At 36.4% G+C, this 23,918-nt stretch overlaps 1 protein-coding gene across 1 annotated transcript; it reads right to left on the bottom strand.

The window, feature by feature from the left end:
• Window positions 1-5,227: 5,227 nt before the first annotated feature.
• Window positions 5,228-6,166, bottom strand: LOC116592451 (olfactory receptor 6C74-like). Its single transcript, XM_032345648.1, has one exon. The coding sequence runs from the start codon at window positions 6,164-6,166 to the stop codon at window positions 5,228-5,230; it is 939 nt and encodes a 312-aa protein (XP_032201539.1).
• Window positions 6,167-23,918: the final 17,752 nt, after the last annotated feature.

Raw genomic sequence — 23,918 nt, 5'->3', positions numbered from 1 at the left:
TTGTTTTTCAGAGTCCATAGTCTCTCATGGTTCACCTCCCCTTCCAATTTCCCCCAACTCCCTTCTCCTCTATAACTCCCCATGTCCTCCATGATATTTGTTATGCTCCACAAATAAGTGAAACCATATGATAATTGAATCTCTCTGCTTGACTTATTTCACTCAGCATAATCTCTTCCAGTCCCATCCATGTTGCTACAAAAGTTGGGTATTCGTCCTTTCTGATGGAGGCATAATATTCCATAGTTTATATGGACCACATCTTCCTAATCCATTAGTCTATTGAAGGACATCTTGGTTCTTTCCACAGTTTGCCGACCATGGCCATTGCTGCTATAAACATTGGGGTACAAATGGCCCTTCTTTTCACTACATCTGTATCTTTGGGGTAATACCCAGGAGTGCAATTGCAGGGTCATAGGGAAGTGCTATTTTTAATTTCTTGAGGAATCTCCACACTGTTCTCCAAAGAGGCTGCACCAACTTGCATTCCCACCAACAGTGGAAGAGGGTTCCCCTTTCTCCACATCCCCTCCAACACATGCTGTTTCCTGTCTCGCTGATTTTGGCCATTCTAACTGGTGTAAGGTGATAATTCAATGTGGTTTTAATTTGAATCTCCCTGAGGGCTAGTGATGATGAACATTTTTTCATGTGTTTGATAGCCATTTGTATGTCATCATTGGAGAAGTGTCTGTTCATATCTTCTGCCCATTTTTTTTATATGATTTTCTGTTTTGTGTGTGTTGAGTTTGAGGGGTTCTTTATAGATCCTGGATATCAACCTTTTGTCTGTACTGTCATTTGCAATCTCTTCCCCCATTCCGTGGGTTGCCTCTTTGTTTTGTTGACTGTTTCTTTTGCTGTGCAGAAGCTTTTGATTTTGATGAAGTCCCAAAAGTTTATTTTCGCTTTAGTTTCCTTTGCCTTTGGAGACATATCTTGAAAGAAGTTGCTGTGGCTGATATTGAAGAGATTACTGCCTATGTTCTCCTCTAGGATTCTGACGGATTTCTGTCTCACATTGAGGTCTTTTATCCATTTTGAATTTATCTTTGTGTACGGTGTAAGAGAATGGTTGAGTTTCATTCTTCTACATATAGCTGTCCAGTTTTCCCAGTACCATTTATTGAAGACGTCCCGTTGAGATCAAGAACACGACAAGGATGCCCACTCTCACCACTCTTGTTCAACATAGTATTAGAAGTCCTAGCAACGGCAATCAGACAACAAAGAGAAATAAAAGGTATCCAAATTGGTAATGAAGAAGTCAAACTCTCTCTCTTCGCAGATGACATGAGTCTTTATATGGAAAACCCAAAAGACTCCACCCCCAAACTACAAGAACTCATACAGCAATTCAGCAACGTGGCAGGATACAAAGTCAATGTACAGAAATCAGTGGCTTTCTTATACAATAACAATGAAAATACAGAAAGGGAAATTAGAGAATTGATTCCATTTGCTATAGCACCAGGAACCATAAGATACCTGGGAATAAACCTAACCAAAGAGGTAAAGGATCTGTATTTGAGGAACTACAGAACACTCATGAAAGAAATTGAAGAAGACACAAAAAGTGGGAGACCATTCCATGCTCTTGGATTGGAAGAATAAACATTGTTAAAATGTCTATACTGCCTAGAGCAATCCATACTTTTCAGGCCATTCCGATCAAAATTCCACCGGTATTGTTCAAAGAGCTGGAGCAAATAATCCTAAAATTTGTGTGGAATCAGAAGAGACCCCGAATCGCCAAGGAAATGTTGAAAAACAAAAATAAAACACGGGGAATCATGCTACCTGATTTCAAGCTTTACTACAAAGCTGTGATCACTAAGACAGCACAGTACTGGCATAAAAACAGACACATAGACCAGTGCAACAGAGTAGAGAGCCCAGATATTTTTTCTTTTAATTCCTTGTCCTTGTTTTGTGTAATGATAATGATGGCTTAGAAATGAATTGAATATTCTCTCTTCCAGTTTTTTGGAGAATGTGTACATAGTATATTTTTAGAAATTTTTGGTATAATTTATAAGTGAAGCCATTTAAACCTAGATTTGTGTGTGTGTGTGTGTGTGTGTGTGTGTGTGTGTGTATGCTGGGGGGAAACATTTCTAACTATGAATCATTTACTTTAGCTATTATAGAGTTCTCCATTTATAAATCCCTTATGACTGCTTTAGAAGTTTATGGTTCACAAGTATTTTATCAATTTCATATAAATTATCTATTTTTGCCAAAATCTGGTTCATATTATGTCATTGTTTTTTCAATATCCCCAAGATCTGTAGTGAAGTCATATTATAGTCCTAACATCAAAAATTTGTGTCTTCTATTTTTCCCTGATGAACCTAACTAGAGATATATCAATTATATTTATGTCCTAAAGATTTGACTTCTGTCTTCATTGGTTTTTGCTATTGTTTTCTGTTTTCTGTCTCAGAGAGTTTTTCTTTAGTGATTCAGTGGATATGGAATAGTATTCAGCACTTACTGCTGAAACAATTAGATATCCAAATACTATTAAGTGAACTTTGATCTGTGCCTCAAAGTATGTTAAAAGATGAATCTACTTCCCATGTACTAATACAACTTGATACAAGTTGGTAGTACATTTTTCTGGGCATAATGATAAAGTGGCTCAGTGTGTTGCAGACCAAAAAGAGTAGTTGTAGGACATATGAACACACAATTCCGAAGCTCCCAAAAAGATGAAGAAAAAATAATTAAGTTGTATCAACACTCTAGGGAAATGTTTACTCTTTGGTCAAGGGAGTTATCAACAATTTAGGAATATAAATCAGTATTAGTGAGATTTCCAAGAAGGAGAAATTTTGACAGAGGGAATACATTAAAACATTTAGGTAGGGATTTGGCAGATTGATATTCTCCATCATGTTCAACATTATACTCTAGAAATAGAAAGAGGAAAATAAAAATTTACAGAAAAGTCTCCTCTGTTTTTCTAATCCAAATGAATTCCATATCCATTGAGTGATTATTTACCATCTATGACTCTTATCCAAACTTTCCAATAAAAGTGATTAAACTGTGGGAGGTTGGTGGTGGCTGGGCTAAATGGGTGATGGGTATTAAGGAGGGGACTTGTGATGAGCACTGTAAGTGCACTTACATGTAAGTGATGGATCACTAAACTCTATCTTGAAACCAATTTTACTATATATGCTAAATAACTAGAATTGAAATAAAAAATGCAAATAAAAATAATTAAGTTAAACTTACTAAACTGTAATGTTATTACGAGGTGATTTTTTTAAAAATGCAGACAACCAAAGAAAGACACTTTTTCAGAATCTGATCACAATCAAGTATTTTTTTCTGCTTAAAATATTAGCTATATCATGTAACAGATCAGCTTAGCTATTATCATATCCTGAGAGATAATCTGTCTTTTGAAACTTATATAGTTCCTATTTGCCAAAATGAAATTTACCTGATTATTTTTAATTTGATTCCATACTATATGAATATTTTTAAATGTCAGGACATGCAAACCATTACAATTATATTTTCTGTTGATTTAAAGAAAAAGTAATGACTAAAGTACATTCTAAATATCAGTGTCAACTGTAACCCATTTCCAAAAGCTTCCCTCAACAATAGATTTTTTTTTGGTAAGATTTTTATTTATTTATTTGTCAGAGAGAGAGATCACAAGTAGGCAGGGAGGCAGGCAGAGAGAGAGGAGGAAGCAGGCCCTCCGTGGAGCAGAGAGCCCAATGCGGGGCTCGGTCCCAAGACCCTGGGATCATGACTCGAGCCGAAGGCAGAGGCTTTAACCCACTGAGCCACTCATGCGCCCTAACATAGATTTTTGTCATGTTTTTTCAATGCCATACTTTCAGATTTAAGTTATAAATCCTGAGTATTTTTCTATACTTTCACTCTACACAGAAAAAGTCATTCATTTATTATTTTATATCATTATATTTTTTGCTAACTGAATTAATCTACTTAGTTATTATTTGATATTAAATTCAGTAAATGAGATGATACTTTTCTAAATCTATGTCATGTATGGGAAGAAACAATTATAGGAAAGGTAAATAAAAGAGAAAAAATGTTATCCTTAGTTTCATCTTTCAAAATGATACAAGAATATGTGTGATTAATAATTTATAATTTTTTCAACACATTTGTACTCATGAAATCATCAAAGCTGATGTGCATATTAGGATAATTCTCAAACCAAGCTTAGGTATTTGCTGAAATTATTAAGCTGCTCCACCCTTCATGAGGCAGGTTTGTTCAATAATTTCTTATGATTGTTAGTATATTATTTGTCAGGTTTAACTGAAATATTTGTAATTGCTCATAATTCTTTAACACAAATTAAACTAGTTTCAATGGAATATACTCTAATGCACAATGTTATTTTTTTTAGTTTTATTTACTTTTTTAGAGATTTACTTATTTTAGAGAGAATGAGAGAACAAGATTGCATGATAGTAAGGGCAGAGGGAGAGAATCTTTAAGGAGACACCCCACTAAGCATGGAGTGTGACATGGGGCCTGATCTCACAACCCATTAGATCATTACTTGTGCCAAAATCAAGGGTGAATGCTTAATTTACTGAGCCATTCAGATGCCCCCACAATCTTTTCAAAATAAACTATTTTCTAATTTAATCATCAACACTAATGGTTATTCTCTGCTGCAATTATCTTTTCATTTCATTAAATAGAGTGTGTAACAATAATTCAAAAGATATAAGTAATTCAAAATTATTCAAAAGATATAGGTTCAAAAATATATAATTCAACAGTAATTCAAAAGATATAAATAAATATCAGTTTTAAGTAGAGTGTAAATAGGTACAAATAAAGAGCTGTAATAACTTGTACATTGCATGTTACATTAAATATAAAATAAATAAAATACTTCATAATCTTGACTAGAATTCAAATCTAACAGAGACAGATTGAAAACTTAACTCCATTTCTTTCAGATACTCACAGGGAAAGGATGTGATGGGAAAAAAAGTATCTCTTGCAGGACATAAAGAAAACTAAATTCTTTGGAACAAAGATTTTTCTGCAAATAATGCTTAAGAAGAGATAGAGATGAATATCAAAGACATAAAAGCAAAAAAAAAAAAATAACAAACCAGAAGAAACTGTATTGGAAGCTACTACTAGATATTTTGATATTATTAGGGGTTCCTTTGTTCATTTTCTTTATATAAAATGCAACAGGAATTCATTTGCTTGAGAAGGAAACGATCTTGTGTATCATGTTCAAGAAGGCTTTTTTCACCTGCTGGTTCCGCAAAGTATAGATGAAAGGATTCAAAAGTGGAGCCACGGAAGTGTTGAGCACTGCAATTCCCTTGGAAAAAGATATTCTTTGTTTGACTGATGGTTTAACATACATGAAGATGCAGCTGCCATAAGAAAGGGATATCACAATCATGTGAGAAGAACATGTTGAAAAAGCTTTTTTCTTCTGATTAGTTGAAGGGAATTTTAGAATTGTTAACACAATAAAGGTGTATGATATTATCACCATTACCAACGTGACCACGAGTGTCATTGACGCAGAAATGAATCCCATGGTTTCAATGAGCTGTGTGTCTGAGCAGGAGATCTGCATGAGGGGAGTTGTATCACAGTAGAAATGGTCAATAATTTTGGAGGCACAAAAGTCAAGATTTACACCAAGGAGGAGAGGTACAAAGATGGTAAAGAATCCAGCAAGCCAACAACAGAAGAGAAGTTGAATGCAGACTTTACTGTTCATGATGGTTGTGTAATGCAGAGGCTTACAGATGGCAACATAGCGGTCATAGGACATAGCAGCCAGCAAGTAAAATTCAGATGCACCAAGAAGGAAGGCAAAAAACACTTGAGTTGCACAACAATTAAAGGAAATGGTTTTGTCTCCAGTTGCCATAGTAACCAACAATTTAGGGATGCATGTAGTAGTATAAGAAATTTCTAGGAAGGAAAAATTCCGAAGGAAAAAATACATGGGGGTCTTGAGGTGAATATCCACCAGGGTAAGTGTGATGATGGTCAGATTGCCAGTGACACTCAACAAGTAGGTGAGAAGCAGAAAGACAAATAACACAACTTTCAATTGTGGGTCATCAGTCAAACCTGCCAGGATAAACACTATCGCTTGTGTGTGGTTTCCCATTACTCTCCTCTACTTTCCCAGTTCTAAACAGAAAAGATAAACATAAAGAAATTGACAATCCCAGTGGAAAAATAAGAGTGATTTAAATGTCTAAAATAAAGCTAGCAAGCGACATTTCAGATAGAGTAACACAATGCTCGTTCAAGTTTTGAAGAGGGATATGCCAGGAGGTTTGCATTTTCAGAGTATCTGGACAGTGAATTTCATCTTCAGTTTGTAATTCTACTGGAGAATAACCTATATGATGATAGAAATTGTTGATTTTTTAAGGAAATAAATTTGATGGAAATTAGAGAGACATACCAAACAGAAAAATGCTTTTCCTCTCTTGAATTTACACAATTGGAATGAATGCTGTTTATTGTTCAATTAAAAGGTTTGCATACTAGAAACAATGTGGTATCTGTCATTAAAAGTACAGCGCCCATTTAACACACACACACACACACACACACACACACACACACACCTTGCTGTCATTAATAAATAAGGCTACCATAACTTTACCATTTTCTTCAACTAATCAACTCAAATGCTTGATTCTTGTGTCATTTACTTTCATGGATAATGAGATACAATTTCAGATAAGTGACTTTGAGGCATTGGGAATATATTTATTTGCCATCCTTATTAGTGTTTCCATTTCTTCAATATCCCCCCTTCCCAGTTTGTATCTTGAAACAAAATCAGTGGGAACAGTCTGTAATTTCAGTGTGTATATCAAAAAAGTTCAGTTTTCCTGTGCATGTTATCATTCTGAGAATAGATCAAGTAAAATAAGGTGAAGATAAGAATAAATTGTAGAGATGCAGAAAAAATATACAAATTAGTGTTCAGGAAATTGTTTGAGATGTTAGAGATAAAGAAAAGAGGGAGATAAAGACAAGACTTTACAGAAACCTAGAAGATAAGAAGGATTTAAAGAGACAGGATAATGAGTTTGAAAAAAAATAGCAGAAGATTTAAAATAGGCAAACTACTAAGACAATTTTTTAAATATAAAATACATAAATTGGTAACTAAAATATGTAACTTAGTAAGTAAAAATTTTAAGGAGAAAATGTTCACCAATAAAATTCTTCCCCATATGCTTTTGTGTCTTACACTTACCATTTTATTCTTTGTCTAAAATACAGACTGGAAACTTGAACAATTTTGAGATCAGCAAGGCCTAAGGGAGAGGAGGAGTGAGAGTATTTGGCACATTTCAAGCACATATTGGATCTCAGAATAGTGGTGACACCAGTTTTAGGAAGCATATACTTCCCTATCCTAATGACACTCAGCTAATTCATAATTAAAGAAATATTAACTGTAGGATAATATTTTCAACACCTGGCATACATTGGGACAATTGAATTTTCAGATTTTCTATGCTAATCAGTTGGAAATCAGGTTTAAATTTGAAGGAGTATATTATCCAAGTCATCACCTTAAAAGGAAATATCTTGTGCAAGTAACTATAGGACAGATTATAGTGTATTTCTCCAAAAAAAATTTATATCTCTAAGGAATATTTCCTTCCCTGGTGTCTTCATCATGAAGCGCAATAAAATAATTAAGGTTGGCTTTGGGCACTAGATAAGACAATACTGTATGTCTTAATACCAAAGTAATTATTTTCAATCTCAAAAACATAAATTATAATTTTTAAAGAGGTTATTTATTTATGATAGAGATAGTGAGTGAGGGAACACAACCACTTGGGAGCTGAAGAGGGAGAAAGAGGCTCCCCGCCGAATAGGGAGCCTATTACGGGTCTGGATCCCAGGACCCTGGGATCAGGACCTGAGCCAAAGGCAGATACTCAAGGACTGAGACACCTAGGGTCTGCCAAAACATGTTATTATTAAAAGGTATGTACAGGGTACCTGGGTGGCTCAGTTAGTTAAGCGTCTTCACTTGGCTTGGATCATGATCCTAGGGTCCTGGGATTGAGCCCTGCATTAGGCTCCCAGCTCAGCAACGGAGTCTGCTTTTCCCTTTGCCTCTGACCCTCCCTGCCGCTCATGTTCTCTCTCTCTCACATGCACTCTCTCTTTCTCTCTCTCTCAGAAATTAATAAAATCTTTTAAAAAATAAAAGTCATATATATAAATAAAAATAAATATATAAGGACAAATAAAAGTTGCTTCCAATTATATCTAGAGGCATTTACAGGAGAATTCTAAGATTTTAAAAAAATGAGATCTGCTATTAAAATCACCTTACTAATGTAAAAGAAAAAGAAGGGACTATTGTTTTTCCTGTACATTCATTTTACATTCACATAATTGTGAAGCGATCTATTATAAATTTTTTTTTCATTTACACAAAATATCCCAATGGAAACAATTATAGGTATACATATACCTATAACACATAAAACAGAGTTTTACTATGTCAACTTATTTCTTTGTCCAACTTTAACCTTTAAACACACCAACTATCCCCAACATACACTGTGCAAAAATTAACAAAGCTCATATTGCAAAACCATTAGAAGACAATGTGTATGATGTGTACAATGATGTTTACTTGCATTAGATACTGTGAATATTGGTGAAATTTAAAAACAATTTTCAATACCAAATTTTCACTGTATTCTGTCTTCTGTCATCATTTTCCCCACAATAAAAATTTAAAAGTTTAGAAAATTTAAATACTTTAATGGTAAAAACAGAACAACATGAATTAAACATAGCTAACAGGAAATATGGTTTTTAAATTTTAGACATACCAGTGGTGCCTGGGTGGCTCAGTCCTTAAGCATCTTCCTTCAGCTCAGGTCATGATCCCAGGGTCCTGGATTTGAGCCCCACATCGGGCTCCCTGCTCAGTGGGAAGCATGCTTCTCCCTCTCCTACTCTCCCAGCTTGTGTTCCCTCTCTTGCTGTGTCTCTCTCTGTCAAATAAATAAAATCTTTTAAAAATAAATGAATAAAATAAATTTTAGACATACCTCTTCTTTTCATTTTTTTTGAGCCTTTAATCATTCTGACAAAGACCTAAAAACTCAAACACCTTTTCAAAAGCAGACATATACACAGATTTATTCAGATAAAACGATCTCTGCTCCAATTTTTAAATATTTTGTCATCGTACTGAAGTGACTACATTGACATTCCATTCCTCTCTAAATGGGTCTCCCTCTAGCTCACAATCTATGATAGTTTTTTCTTATGTATTTAAGATAACTTTGTAAATGGTTTCATTAGCTGTGTTTTGTTTTGTTTTGTTTTTGGTAGGTATTTAGAGTAGTATATTAAATTTTCCCATTGTTACAATTTACTTATTTTTGCATTGAATTCTTTTCCATTTATTATCCTCAATGCCATATAAATTAGTGAACATTTGATCCCATTGAATATTTATGCTTTCTGGGCCCTGAAGAAAAATATCTAAAGATGACTGAAGAATTCTCAGGAGGATATGAGATCCAAGAACACCATTCCCAAGGGATCACATATTTATATTTTATTAGAAAATTATTCCCAACTACCAAATATTGGGGCACCTGGGTGCCTCAGTCATTAAGTGTCTGTCTCTGGCTCAGGTCATGATCCCAGCTCTGCACTGGGCTTCCTGCTCAGCGGGAAGCAGGTTTCTCCCTCTTGAGCACCCCCTATTTGTATTCCCTCTCTCACTGTCTCCCTTTCTCGTCAAATAAATGAATAAAATCTTAATAAAAATAAAAATTTAAAAATATAATTTTAAAAACCTGCTTTAAAAAAATTATTTATTTGAGAAAGAGAGACTGAGAGAGAGATTACAGGCAGGAGAGACGAGCAGAGGTAAAGGGACAAGCAGACTCCAGTGTGAGCCAGATGTGGAACTTGATCTCACAACCCTGAGATCATGACCTGATCTGAAATCAGAAGTCAGTTGTTCAACCTACTGAGGCACCCAGGCACCCTGGCACCCTGAAAAAACTACTTTGAACTATGTCTCCTGAGAATTCAGTTTAGACTTCCCTGTATTATATTATTGTTCTTCTGCATAATCATGTTTTGAATTCAAAAATATAGATAAGGATTTAAAAGCAGGAAAAAATGTATTTCTGTTGGTAATGAAAAGTGATAATATTAGTTGGAGAATTTACTAACCTGTCATAGAAAACACTGCCTCAAGTTAAATATATCACCATTAACCCTGTAGATACACCTAAGGTTTCTTTTTATACATGACCTCAGTGTCTTTTCTGAAAGGTGTCTTTTTCCAGATAGTCTTTGTGATATGATCTAGTGGATCTTTTTTTTTTTTTTAAAGATTTTATTTATTTATTTGACAGACAGAGATCACAAGTAGGCAGAGAGGCAGGCAGAGAGAGAGGAGGAAGTAGGCTCCCTGCTGAGCAGAGAGCCCAATGCGGGGCTCAATCCCAGGATGCTGGGACCATGACCTGAGCCGAAGGCAGATGCTTTAACCCACCGAGCCACCCAGGCACCCCTGATCTAGTGGATCTTAAACTGATATTTCTTAATACCCAAGAATTCTCCACTCCCTCTGTGTTAATGGAATATTTATCACTGTCTGTAGCTAGTCTTCCTTGCAACTTGTTGTGACCATGTGACTAAATCATAAACAACGGATGTAAGTGGAGATGTGCAATTTCTATGGATTATCCTTTGATAAAAGAAGTTTGCCCTCCTCTTGCTTTCTACCCCCTCTCACTGTTGCGATGCAGATGGGATACAAGCTGTTTAAAGCCATAAGGATAATCAATCACACTAGGAATACACTGACAATTCAACAAGAGAGAGCACATTCAGGTTCTTGACACCATTGCAGGTCCTTCCACCTTAGAAACACAGTGACTTCATGGAGGAGTTTCAACATACCAGCCAGAACATTTAAATGGGATAAAAGTATAGTATTTTTGTTTAAATCATTGTGATATTTGGTTTTTTTTATATTCTACCAAATCCTTGTTTCTTATATCTATGTATCTTCTCTGCCCACTTTTAAATTAAATTATTTATCTTTTTGGTGTACATGCTGAGGTTATTAACACCTTATTGGATATATCCTTTGCAAGTATCTCCTTCCGTTCATAGGTTGTCCTTTTGTTTTGTTGATGTTTTCCTTTGCTGTGCAAAGCTTTTTATTTTGGTGTAGTCCAAATGCTTTATTTTGGCCTTTGTTTCCCTGGCCTAAGGAGACATATCCATAAATAGGTTGGTAAGGCCAATGCCCCAGAAATCACTGCCTCTGTTTTCTTTCAGGAGTTTTTATGGTTTCAGATCTCACATCTAGATCTTTAACCCATATTGAAAATCTTCCCTCCTCTTCCCTTCCTCCCTCATTTTGAGATTGTTTCTGTGTATAGTATAAGTTGCCCAGCTTCATTCTTTGGCATGTAACTGTCCACTTTGCCCAACACCATTCTTTGAAAAGTTTCTCTTTCCCCAGTGTATATTTTTGCCTTCTTTGTCTTAGATTCATTGTGGATATATGTGTTGATGTACTTCTAAGCTCTCTACCTGGTTCTGTTGACCTGCGTGTCTATTTTTGTGAGTATATCATGCTGTTATGATTCCTGTAGCTTTGTAGTTTATCTCAAAATCTGGATTTGTGGTAATTCCAACTTTGTTCTTCTTTCTGAAGACTGGTTTAGCTTTTTGGAGGTTTTTTGTGATTGTATAGAAATTTTAGGATTATTTATTCTAGTCTGTTAAAAAGCTATTGGTATTTTGATAAGGATTTCATTTTCATAGAGATTGAATCTATAGATTGCTGCATAAGCATTTCTTAAACATGCAATACCAATTATTTAAGTTGTGAATTTCTTAGCTCTTCAAGGGAAGTATTAGTTCTAGTTATTTTACAGACTGTGTGCTAGATATATGTAGATCTTCTCATGTCTCTTTCTATTTCTTTTACCTTCATGGTTTTGGACATTTGAACTTCCCTCTGATAAGGTTGTGAGTTTTTTATTGTATACTCAAAACCATATTCAAATGTTATTGGCATGGATGATGATTGATTCCTACAAGGAGGATTTTATTCATTCTGGCACGCATTTAAAGCAGACAACCTTGACCAAAACAAGGAATGAGATTATTCTAATCTCTGTTCCATACTTTTTGAGAAATGGTAAATTCATTGTGCTTATTCTTAGGTGTAAGATTTCAGTGGTATTGACCCAGGCCCCTCCATACTGGCAAATCATAAATGTCAAATATTTGTCTGCAGAGACTAGGAGACAGCAGGAATTTCTTTTTGGATTCTTCTTCAGTTATCTGTGGCTTTGTATTCATGGTCTCAGGCTACTATTGCTTGCCACTTAGGATTTATCAAATGTGATTTATCAAATGTGATTTATCAAAACACTACAAAATGTCAGGTTCAAACTATGGAAAGAGTCTAGATGTCCATTAACAGATGAGTGGATAAAGAAGAGGTGATAATGGAATATTAAGCAGCCATCAAAAAACAAAATGTTGTCATTTGCAAGGACATGGATGGAACTAGAGACTAATATGCTAAGTGAAATAAATCAACCAGAAAAAAGACAATTATCATATGATCTCACTGATATGAGGCATTTGAGAAACAAGACAGAGGGTCATGTGGCAAGGGAGAGAAAAATGAAACAAGATGAAATATAGAGGTAGACAAACCATACGAGTCTCTTAATCTCAGTAAACAAGCTGAGGGTTGCTGGAGGGGAGGGGGTAGAGTGATGCATTGGCTGGGGAATGGACATTAGGGTGGGTATGTGCTATGGTGAGTGCAGTGGATTGTGTAAGACTGATGAATCAGAGACCTGTACCCCTGAAAAAAGTAATACATTTAGATGTTAATAAAAAAAAAGTCAGGCTCATTAATCTTCAATTCCTTTTTATACAAGATCTTTTCTATCCAACATAAGCCCTGGTTGGCATTGACAGATGTGGATTCCAATTTATTTCTCTCTAGCCTCATGTGAGAATTCCTGCCTGCCATTTTCTGCTGGGAAATTTGCCATTCATTATATAAGAAAGAGCAAGAAGGTAATGGGAAAATTATAGAATGTATGACATCTCCTCAGTCAGTATAATTTTCTCAACGACCACAGCTTCCCAAATCCTGGCTATTTTTGCTCTCTAATGACACAGGTCTAAACACACACACACACATACACACACACACACTCACAAAATTTGGAATTCGGTGTGATGTCTCATTAGGGAAAGTGAATAGAATACAAAGACAATGAAGAGAAGGGGCTCAGATGGAGTTTGGAGAACTGGGGCTCCTGCTATTTAGGAATCAATCATAGGAAAAAACAGCAGAAGTAAAAATGAGGAAGAATTGCCAATATGCTCAGAGAAGTCCACAAAATAATGTTTCCTTTAACCAGGGCAAATAAATGGTATTAAATAGAAAGCAGCATTCAATTGTGCCCAGTATTGCTGAAATATATTAAAATGACAAAACAAACAAACAAACAAAACCCCAAAGATGGCTCATGACTCTGGAAAGGTGGAATTTGAAACAATAGAGTTAATAGATGGGTGGGTTACAGACCAGTGAGAAGGCTGAGGAGAAAATGTGAAGTAAAAATGTAGTGATGGCAATAATAGCTAAATGTAGGCAAAGGCTGATGCTTTCTAAGTTCAGACTGGAAAACAAGCAATGAGACACTTATTAAGAAGAGAATTTTTCAAGTATTCCGATCACAGTGGACAACTTAATTTAGCTTTTATTAAATAGTATCATAAATGAAATATAAAAATAATCAAGGTAAATAAAATTTAAAAAGATGGCATCTGAAACTAAAAATTTCACATTATAACAAACCAATGGAAAGAAATGAGTAGAAATTTGTTAGATAATCTGAATATTGCAATTATGCTACTTTTGGGGAAAAGGAAGCCTTCATGATGAGAAATGTATTCTAAAATTTAGGAAATGACATTTGAGATTTTCAGAAAAAGACCAGAGTCTACCTAACACTAATTTTATTTTGTTTTTGTTTTGTTTTGTTTTAATTTTTTATTTATTTTCAGCATAACAGTATTCATTATTTTTGCATCACACCCAGTGCTCCATGCAATCCGTGCCCTCTATAATACCCACCACTGGTACCCTGACCTCGCATCCCCTGCCCCTTCAAAACCCTCAGATAGTTTTTCAGAGTCCACAGTCTCTCATGGTTCACCTCCCCTTCCATATTCCCCCAACTCCCTTCTCCTCTCTATCTCTCCATGTCCTCCATGCTATTTGTTATGCTCCACAAATAAGTGAAACCATATGATAATTGACTCTCTCTCTGCTTGACTTATTTCACTCAGCATAATCTCTTCCAGTCCCGTCCATGTTGCTACAAAAGTTGGGTATTCGTCCTTTCTGATGGAGGCATAATATTCCATGGTTTATATGGATCACATCTTCCTCATCCATTTGTCTATTGAAGGGCATCTTGGTTCTTTCCACAGTTTGGTGACCGTGGCCATTGCTGCTATAAACATTGGGGTACAGATGGCCCTTCTTTTCACTACATCTGTATCTTTGGGGTAAATACCCAGGAGTGCAATTGCAGGGTCATAGGGAAGTGCTATTTTTAATTTCTTGAGGAATTTCCACACTGTTCTCCAAAGAGGCTGCACCAACTTGCATTCCCACCAACAGTGGAAGAGGGTTCCCCTTTCTCCACATACCTTCCAACACATGTTGTTTCCTGTCTTGCTGATTTTGGCCATTCTAACTGGTGTAAGGTGATATCTCAATGTGGTTTTAATTTGAATCTCCCTGAAGGCTAGTGATGATGAACATTTTTTCATGCGTCTGATAGCCATTTCTGTGTCTTCATTGGAGAAGTGTCTGTTCATATCTTCTGCCCATTTTTTGATATGATGGTCTGTTTTATGCGTGTTGAGTTTGAGGAGTTCTTTATAGATCCTGGATATCAACCTTTTTACTGTCATTTGCAAATATCTTCCCCCATTCCATGGGTTGCTTCTTTGTTTTGTTGACTGTTTCTTTTGCTGTGCAGAAGCTTTTGATTTTGATGAAGTCCCAAAAGTTTATTTTCACTTTTGTTTCCTTTGCCTTTGGAGACATAGCTTGAAAGAAGTTGCTGTGGCTGATATCGAAGAGATTACTGCCTATGTTCTCCTCTAGGATTCTGACGGATTCCTGTCTCACATTGAGGTCTTTTATCCATTTTGAGTTTATCTTTGTGTATGGTGTATGAGAATGGTTGAGTTTTATTCTTCTACATATAGCTTTCCAGTTTTCCCAGCCCCATTTATTGAAGAGACTGTCTTTTTTCCATTGTATATTTTTTCCTGTTTTTTCGAAAATTATTTGACCATAGAGTTGAGGGACCATATCTGGGCTCTCTACTCTGTTCCACTAGTCTATGCGTCTGTTTTTATGCCAGTACCATGCTGTCTTGGTGATCACTGCTTTGTAGTAAAGCTTGAAAACAGGTAGCGTGATGCCCGTGTTTTATTTTTGTTTTTCAACATTTCCTTAGCATTTTGGGGTCTCTTCTGATTCCATACAAATTTCTGGATTATTTGCTCCAGCTCTTTGAAGAATACTGGTGGAATTTTTATCAGAATGGCATTAAAAGTATCGATTGCTCTAGGCAGTATAGACATTTTAACAATGTTTATTCTTCCAATCCAAGAGCATGGAATGGTTTTCCATCTTTTTGTGTCTTCTTCAATTTCTTCATGAGTGTTCTGTAGTTCCTCGAGTACAGATCCTTTTCCTCTTTGGTTAGGTTTATTCCCAGGTATCTTATGGTTCCTGGTGCTATAGTAAATGGAATCGATTCTCTAATTTCCATTTTGTATTTTCATTATTAGTGTATAAGAAAGCCACTGATTTCTGTACATTGGCTTTGTATCCTGCCACGTTGCTGAATTGCTGTATGAGTTCTAGTAGTTTGGGGGTGGAGTCTTTTGGGTTTTCCATATAAAGAATCATGTCATCTGCGAAGAGAGAGAGTTTGACTTCTTCATTGCCAGTTTGGATACCTTTTATTTCTCTTTGTTGTCTGATTGCTGTTGTTAGGACTTCTAATAATAAGTTGAACCAGAGTGGAGAGAGTGGTCATCCTTGTCATGTTCCTGATCTCAGTGGGAAGGTTGCAAGCTTTTTCCCATTGAGGATAGTATTTGTTGTGGGTTTTTCATAGATAAGTTTGATGAAGTTCAGGCATTTTCCCTCTATCCCTATACTTTGAAGCGTTTTAATCAGGAACTGATGCTGGATTTTGTCAAATGCTTTTTCTGCATCAATTGAGAGGACCATGTGGTTCTTCTCTCTTCTCTTATTAATTTGTTCTATCAAATTGATTGATTTGCGAATGTTGAACCATCCTTGTAGCCCAGGGATGAATCCCACCTGGTCATGGTGGAAATATTTTTAATGTGCTGTTGGATCCTGTTTGCTAGGATCTTGTTGAAAATCTTAGCACCCATATTCATCAGTGATATTGTTCTGAAATTCTCCTTTTTGATAGGGTCTTTGCCTGGTTTGGGGATCAGGGTAATGCTGGCTTCATAGAAAGAGTCTGGAAGTTTTCCTTCTGCTTCAATTTTTTGAAACAACTTCAGGAGAATAGGTGTTATTTGTTCTTTGAAAGTTTGGTAGAATTCCTCAGGGAATCCATCAGGTCCTGGGCTCCTGTTTTTTGAGAGGTTTTTGATCACTGCTTCAATCTCTTTACTAGATATTGATCTATTCAGGGTGTCAGTTTCTTCCTGGTTCAATTTAGGCCGTTTATAGTTTTCTGGGAATGCATCCATTTCTTCTAGGTTGCTTAGCTATTGGTATATAACTGTTGATAATAACATCTGAAGATTGTTTCAACTCCCTTGCTGTTCGTTGTGATTTCTCCCTTTTCATTCATAATTTTCTGAATTTGGGCTTTCTCTCTTTTCTTTTGGATTTGTGTGGCCAATGTTTTATTGATCTTACTGATTCTTTCAAAAAAACAGCTTCTAGTTTCATTGATACGTTCTACTGTATCTCTGGTTTCTACCTCATCAATCTCAGCTCTAATCTTGATTATTTCCCTTCTTATGTGTGGAGTTGGTTTGATTTGTTGTTGTTTCTCCAGTTCTTTAGGTGTAGAGACAGCTGGTGTGTTCTGGATTTTTCAGTTTTTTTGAGGGGGGCTTGGATGGCTATGTATTTCCCCCTTAGGATCGCCTTTGCTCTATTCCATAGGTTTTGGATCGAAGTGTCTTCATTCTCATTGGTTTCCATGAATTGTTTCAGCTCTTCTTTGATCTCCTGGTTGATCCAAGCATTCTTAAGCAAGGCAGTCTTTAGCTTCCATGTGTTTGAGTTCCTTCGGAACTTTTCCTTGTGATTGAGCTCCAGTTTCAAAGCATTGTGATCTGAGAATATGCAGGGAATAATCTCAGTCTTTTGGTATCTGTTGAGTCCTGATTTGTGACACAGTATGTCTATTCTTGAGAAGGTTCCATGTGCACCTGAGAAGAATGAGTATTCTGTTGTTTTAGGGTGGAATATTCTGTATATATCTGTGAGGTCCATCTGGCCCAATGTGTCATTCAATGCTCTTGTTTCATTATTGATTTTCAGCTTCGATGATCTGTCTATTTCTGAGAGAGGCATGTGAAGATCTCCAATGATTAGTGTATTCATATCAATATGACTTTTTATCTTGTTTAACAGTTTTCCTGGTAATTGGCTGCTCCCATATTGGGGGCATAGATATTTATAATTGTTACATCATCTTGGTGGATAGTCCTTTAAGAATGATGTAGTGTTCTTCTCTATCTCTGACGACAGTCTTTAGTTTAAAATCTAATTTGTCTGATATGAGAGTCACTACCCCGGCCTTCTTTTGAGGCCCATTGGCATGAAAGATGCTTCTCCATCCCTTCACTTTCAGTCTGGGTGTATCTTTAGGTTCAAAATGGGTCTCTTGTAGACAACATATGGATGGGTCCTGTCGTTTTATCCAGTCTGCAACCCTGTGCCATTTTATGGGCACATTTAGGCCATTCACATTGAGAGTGATTATTGATACATACGTTTTTATTGACATCGTGTTACCTTTGAAGTCTTTATTTCTGTAGATTGTCTCTATATTTCTGTTTAATGCTATTCTTGGGCTTTTTCCTCTTTTATAGAACCCCCCTTAATATTTCCTGCAGTATCGGCTTGGTGGTTGCATAGTCTTTTAAGCCTTGCTGGTCCTGGAAACTCTTTATCTCTCCATCCATTTTGAATATCATTCTTGCTGGATAAAGTATTCTTGGCTGCATGTTCTTCTCATTCAGTGCCCTGAATATATCTTGCCAGCCCTTTCTGCCTTGCCAGGTCTCTGTGGACAGGTCTGACGTCATTCTGATGGGCTTTCCTCTGTACGTAAGGATCTTATTTGTCCTAGCTGCTTTCAAGAGGTTCTGCCTACAATTATAATTCTTCATTCTTACTATTAGGTGTCTGGAGGACTTTTGAGAATCTGTAATCTTGGGGGGAAACCTTTTGGCCTCTAGTACATGAACGCTGGTTCCACTCATGAGATTCTGAAAATTTTCATGAAGAACTTGTTCCACTATATTTTCGAGACTTCTTTCTTTCTCCTCCCCTTCAGGGATTCCAATAATTCTGACGTTGGAACGTTCCATGGCATCATTTATTTCCCTGATTCTGTTTTCGTGGCTTCTAAGCTTTGTTCCAGGCTTCCTTCTGATCCTTTCTCTCTATCTGTTTGTCCTCCAGATCACTAATTCTGTCTTCTGTCTCAGTTACTCTAGCGTTGAGAGAATTTAGATTAGATTGGAACTCATTGAGAGCATTGTGTAGCTCATCCCTGGTAGCTTTCAGCTCTTCCCTAATATTGAAAACATGATCTCTGGTCATTTTCAGTTCAGCCCTAATCAATTCCATTTGGTCACTCATGGCTTTCTCCAACCTAGCTATTGCTTGGATAATTGTTAGCCTGAATTCTCTTTCCGACATATTGTCTATGTTGATAGCCATTAGCTCTGTTGCAGAAGGTCCATCCTCTGTATTTTTCTTCTGTTGGGCATTCCTCCTCCTAGTCATTTTGGTGAGAGATGGCTGAACGGGTGTAGCTGGATGTATCGACCGTGCTACAGTCAAGGTGCACTCTGGAACACTTCTGAGCAATCAGGGCTCCCCACCCAAATGAGAGGAAAAGAAAAGGAAAAGAAAAAAAGAGAGAGGGAGAGAGACAGGAATGAAAGGTGAGATAAAAGAGAAGGTTTAGCCCAAATGAGCCCCAAGGTAAGATTTATGAAGTATACAAACAAAAACACTGATAAAAGTATGTGACAAGAGAAAAAAAATTATATTTATATATATATATATATATATATTTGCATATATATGCAAATAAAGGAAGAACCTTGTCAAAAAGAACCCCTGAGAATAAGATTTATATACTAATAGGACAGACACAAAAACACAGAAATATTGGTGGAAGAAAAAGATGGGAGAGTGGTTGTAAATTCTCAGTGTGGGTGAGGAAGGTTGTTTTGATTCTTCCAGGATTTATCTTGATATCTTTGTTAAAGGACTCAACTTTCCTAAGATAAAGGGGGATTAGGTATTGGTTTACCTATGGGGGTAGCATTGATTGGGGAAAGGGGATTACCTTGAAGTTTAACTCTATATGAATATTAGAAAATTTTAAAAAAGGAATAAACTAAACTAAACTAAAATTAAAAAAAAAAAGAAATTTAAAAAATAGAAATGCAAAAGAAAAACACAGGTGTATGTATCAAAACGTTCAGGTTAGAAGGCTATTATGGAATTTGAGGTACTGGACATCTCACTGACATCTCACTGCGACTAAATAGGTTAAAAAATTATCTCTATATAAAAAAAATGAGCCAGAATAGTGGGAACGAATTAATAATAAAAATTGTCCTATGAAGTAGTGGTGGTTGTTCTCTTGTCCTCTTTTTTTTTTTTTTTTTCCTTTTCTGGTTGGTTTTCTGGGGGAGGGGCCTGTCATGTGGGTTTTCAGTCAATGATGTTCTCTGAGTTAAGTCCTCCCACCCCCCTCAAGGGGCTCTGAAGAAACTGTTTTTTTCAGGCTTTTGTTCTCTGGAGGTTTTTATATTTGTTCACTTTTGTTTTCTCTCTTGCCTTGACCGCTTTTGATGGTTTTTGTAGGTTTATAGGGAAGTAAACTGCACCCTGACCTCCCTCTCAGAGAGAATCCTCACTCAGTCTAGCTGCAGAGCCTGAATAAATCCCCCCTTGGCCACTGGTAGAGCAGGTTCCCAGTCGCAGTCCCTAGGGACTCAGGATTTTTTGCTTGTACCCAAAACCATGGCAGCGGCGGCTGTCTGGGCAGCTCCAGACTGCCAGAGAATTTCCAAGCAGCAATCGCACACTGAGATTTTCTTGCTGGCCTGGGCTGGGAGTGCCTGGTCTTTCTGAGTCCAAGAGCACTGCGCTGGCACCTGTGCGCACCTCTCTCAGGGGAGTGCGCGGGGCAAGACTCAGACTCTGATGGCAGGGCAGGGCACTCACATGGGGACTGCAAAAAGGCTGTGCTTCTGTTGGCTGGCAAGGCTCCCAGCCCATCACAGGAGCCGGATGCCTCGCGCTCTCAGGCACGCTGGTGGTTCAGGGACCAAGACCTGGTTTTCTCTCTGCCACACTCTCTCTGGCTCTGCACCAGTGGTGGCTGTCCTGGGTCTGGGGACTTAAGCCCCTGACCCTAACACCCAGATTCCTGCAATCCCCCCCCCCCCCGCCCCCGTGATCCTTTGCTCTTTTTGAGTGCTTTCTACCAGACTCCGGAGTTAATGCTGGTCCCCAGATGCAGGGCACTCTCTTATTGGGTTATTACTTTCCAATGGGTCGCCTCTGGTGGCTCCCTCCCCCTTTTATTATCTTCCAATATCAGTCCGACTTTTCCACTCCGCTTTACCTGCCCACTGGCGTTTTCTGCTCCAGTAGAGATCCAGACGTGTATAATTCTGATCTCAGGCTGATTTCATGGGTGATCGGTGGTCTTTGGAAGGTTATCAGCTTATTTTAGGGTACAGGTTGAAAAGGCGCCTCCTCCCTTCCCCGCCATCTTGTCTCCCCCAATAAAATATTTTTTAAAAAAGAATTTATTTTGGAAAAGTTAATTAAAACAGCTAATTTTAAGAACAAATCTACTAAGAAATTAGAATAATATTCATAAGATAGATGTCATTGAGGATTCCTGGGTGGCTCAGTCATTAAGTGTCTACCTTAGGTTCAGGTTATGATCCCAGTATCCTAGGATGGAGTCCCACATAGGGCTCCCTGGTGGGCGGGGAGTCTGCTTCTCCCTCTCCCTCTGCCTGTTGCTCCCCTGCTCTTGCTCTATCTCTTGCTGTCAGATAAATAAATAAAACCATTTTAAAAAGATAGATGTCATTGAATTACTAAAATAAATAATGCATTGAGGATGCAGTTACCCAGAAAATTGAATGATTTAGTCTCCTTTGAAAAAATAGGCAATGGTCTAAGAAGATGATATTTTTAAAAAAATTTTACTTATTCATTTGACAGAGAGAGAGAGAACAATCGGGGGAGTAGCAGGTAGAAGGAGAGGGAGAAGCAGGTTTCCTGCTAATCAGAGAGCTGGATGCAGGGCTCAATGCAGGGCTTGATGGGGGACTTGATGGGGAGTTTGTTAGGGGAACTTGATTCCAGTACCCAGGATCATGACCTGAGCCAATGGCAGATGCTTAACCAACTGAGTCACCCAGGGTCCTCAGAAAGGTGATATTTTAATTGAATACTTAGAGGGCTCAGGACAGTTTATACATTTGAGACAAGAAAATTTTAGAAAGCACAAGATGTGGGAATTTTACAAAAGTATAATGGCAAGCAGAATGAAAGTGATACTACTAATACTCTTTTACTCATCATTCAGAACACTCATTTTGTTAAGAAAATAAAGACCAGATATCTACCAGACAAGTCCATAATATCGGGAGAATAAGCTTAAGATAAAAATTTAATAGATAACAAGATCTTCAGTTGAAGTAATGAAAACTAAGCCTTCCTGACTTTAAGTTTCTATCAATCATTTTAGCTGTGTATCTCTCAAAATGATCTTAGTCACTCCAAACTTTCTTTTGTTACTATACATAATGCTAATAATAATTATATTATAATATTGTTTCCATAATTATGTGATTTATATAGAATACCTAGCAGTTCATGCACCTAGTGGATGTCAACAGTAATATAAATCTTATTTTTATGTCATATTTATTGTCTGGCCTACATCACTAGAGCAGCAAAGCTGGAACCATTTCTGGTAAAGCATTTCAGCATTTCAGGTGGAAGCTGTCTCAAGAAGTAAGTTTTACCTGTATTTAAAAAGCTATATTACTTGTTAAAGACAAATTTAACAAGAACAGAAGCAAAAACAAAGCAAAATTTGGGCAATCAGGATTGTGAGATCAAATGTTGAAATATAAAGTGATATTTCATAGACAAAAAAAACATAGAAGGCTGTGGTACAACTGTCATCTGTCTGGGGTTAGGAAGAAGTAGGAATGGGAAAGTCTTAGTTTAGAAGTGCCAGACCCTTATTAAAATTTAGAGAATCTGTGATAAATAACTTGTAAGTGACAGACATCTTAAAATATGTAAGAGAAGATTTTTTAGAATAGCTCCAAATGAATTAGTGGCTAACTTGGAGAGTATGTTATTTTTTCCTTTTTTTAAATTTAAGTTCAATTAGTTGGCAGATAGTACATCATTAGTTTCAGATGTAGTCTTCAATAATTCATCAGTTGCATATAACACCCAGTGCTCATCACATCATGTGACATCCTTAATACCCATCATCCCAAAGACCCTATCCCCCGGACAATATGTTTTAAGCAAACTCATTGTATTTGGCACCTTAATAGGATCAAAATAATCAGAATATTGAGACAGCTTTAGTTTAGGCTGTTCTTGTACAGCTGACCCTTGTACAATACAGATTTGACATTCACCATTCCATTTATATGTAAATATTTTGATAAATACATACAGTACTGTAAATGTATTTTTCTTATGATTTTCTTAATAATGTTTTCTTTTATCAAGCTTGTTTTATTGTAATATTATAAGATATAATACATGCAATATATAAAATATGTATCAATAAACTGGTTATGTTATCAATAAGTCTTCCTGTCAACAGTAGTCTATTAACAGTAAACATTTTAGAGAGTAAAAAGTTATACATGGATTTTACTTTGCAAGGGGCATTGCCCCAACTGCTATGCTCTTCCGGGATCAACTGTATTAGACTGTCTCAATATGGATATACATATATGTATTAACATACATATATGTACATGCACACATACTTACAATTTACACACATACACATGTACATACTATGTGTGTATATGTATGTGTAGACACACACACACACATATAATTACAACATTCTTGAAATCATATTTTTGACCCAAATACTTTTTAAGAAGCAGTTCATTCTACAAGTTTTACATAAACATATAATATTGTCCAGTTGATCATATACGTAGACTTCCTCCTGCTTATATTTTATTCAGTTCCTTAATATAGCATTATTCAAACATATTTTCTTCTAAATAACTAGCTCCTACAGAACATACTTTAGCAAAACAATCACATTTCTAATAGACAATTTCAAAGATGAGCACCACCACTGATGGTTAATTTCTGTTAAAATTTTATTATAATTACTTTAAACATAATTATTGCCAACAGATTGTATTTTAAAAATATAAATGAATATAATGTTTTATTATAAATTAATGAGTAATTTCAGTAAATAAACTCACTG

This window comes from Mustela erminea, chromosome 6 (assembly GCF_009829155.1).
Source record: "Mustela erminea isolate mMusErm1 chromosome 6, mMusErm1.Pri, whole genome shotgun sequence".
Lineage (NCBI taxonomy): Eukaryota > Metazoa > Chordata > Mammalia > Carnivora > Mustelidae > Mustela > Mustela erminea.
This window is presented reverse-complemented; position numbering and strand designations above follow the sequence as displayed.